The sequence below is a fragment of the Pteropus alecto genome, unplaced genomic scaffold (assembly GCF_000325575.1).
Source record: "Pteropus alecto unplaced genomic scaffold, ASM32557v1 scaffold50, whole genome shotgun sequence".
NCBI lineage: Eukaryota > Metazoa > Chordata > Mammalia > Chiroptera > Pteropodidae > Pteropus > Pteropus alecto.
The window spans coordinates 14,853,123-14,853,962 of NW_006431918.1; the positions used below are offsets into that span (position 1 = coordinate 14,853,123).

At 66.2% G+C, this 840-nt stretch overlaps 1 protein-coding gene across 3 annotated transcripts in view; it reads right to left on the minus strand.

The window, feature by feature from the left end:
* Positions 1–228, minus strand: part of GALNT7 (polypeptide N-acetylgalactosaminyltransferase 7) — a 116,779-nt gene extending 116,551 nt beyond the window's left edge. For 2 of the 3 annotated variants that reach the window (XM_025042974.1, XM_006906315.3), the window contains exon 1: positions 27–227. In XM_025042974.1, the coding sequence (XP_024898742.1) occupies positions 27–152 (126 nt within the window). In that variant the 5' untranslated portion in view covers positions 153–227. Of the gene's footprint in view, positions 1–26 lie in introns of all 3 variants that reach the window. The other variant, XM_006906316.3, reaches the window with a different exon arrangement.
* Positions 229–840: the final 612 nt, after the last annotated feature.

Here is an 840-nt window from a genome sequence, read left to right on the forward strand (position 1 = left end):
CCGGAGGGGGCGGGCGGGTCACTCACCCTCCTTCCGATCAGCGGGCTCGGGTCGTCCAGCCGCGGGGACAGGGAAGACCAGAGGACCACCAGCCCCACGAAGCTTCCCACCACCAGCAAACTGCGTAAGATGAACCCAATCTTCAGCCTCATCTTCCTCCGGCGACGAGAGACACACCGCCGGGCGCAGCCGCCGCCACAGCTCTCCCCTCCCTCCTTCCCCCTCCTCCGGCTCTCCTCCTCCTTCCCCCCCCCCTGCCGCTTCGGCTGCCGCCCTCTCCGCTGCCTGCCCTTTCCAGCTCCAGATCCGGAACTCCCCTCGGCTCTACCTTCCCCCGGGCTCTCCCCCCCGCCCCCTCCCCGCGGCCCGCGGGCCCGGGCCGCGCTCCGCCGCCCGGGCACCCCCTGTCCTCCGGCGGCCTCCGCAGAGCTCCAACCGACTCGTGCGCCTCGCTCTCTAAGCTTCCTTTCTGTCTACCTGCCCCCTTCCAGAGCTGCAGTCCCCTTCTCTCCCCCACTGTCCACTTGAACCTCCTTCGCAGCCCCCTGTTACCTTGTAACTAACTTACACTTTCCCCAGGTCTGGTCCTTAGCCTTAGCCTTTGCCCCACAGCTCAGCTCTTAAAGCTTCTAGATTTCCAAACTTTTATTGCAATTATGGGCCATAACTCTGTCCTTACACCCGTGCTCTCCAGGGTCACTCGGCCCGTAGCCCCCTTCTGCGGCCACGGAGCGGCTCTGGCCCCCTCTTCCTTTCTTACGCCCACTGCCCGAGCCCCCCGCCGCTAGGCTTGCAGGAAGCAAACCAGGAAGTCAGGGCTACCGCCGCCGCCGCAGCAGC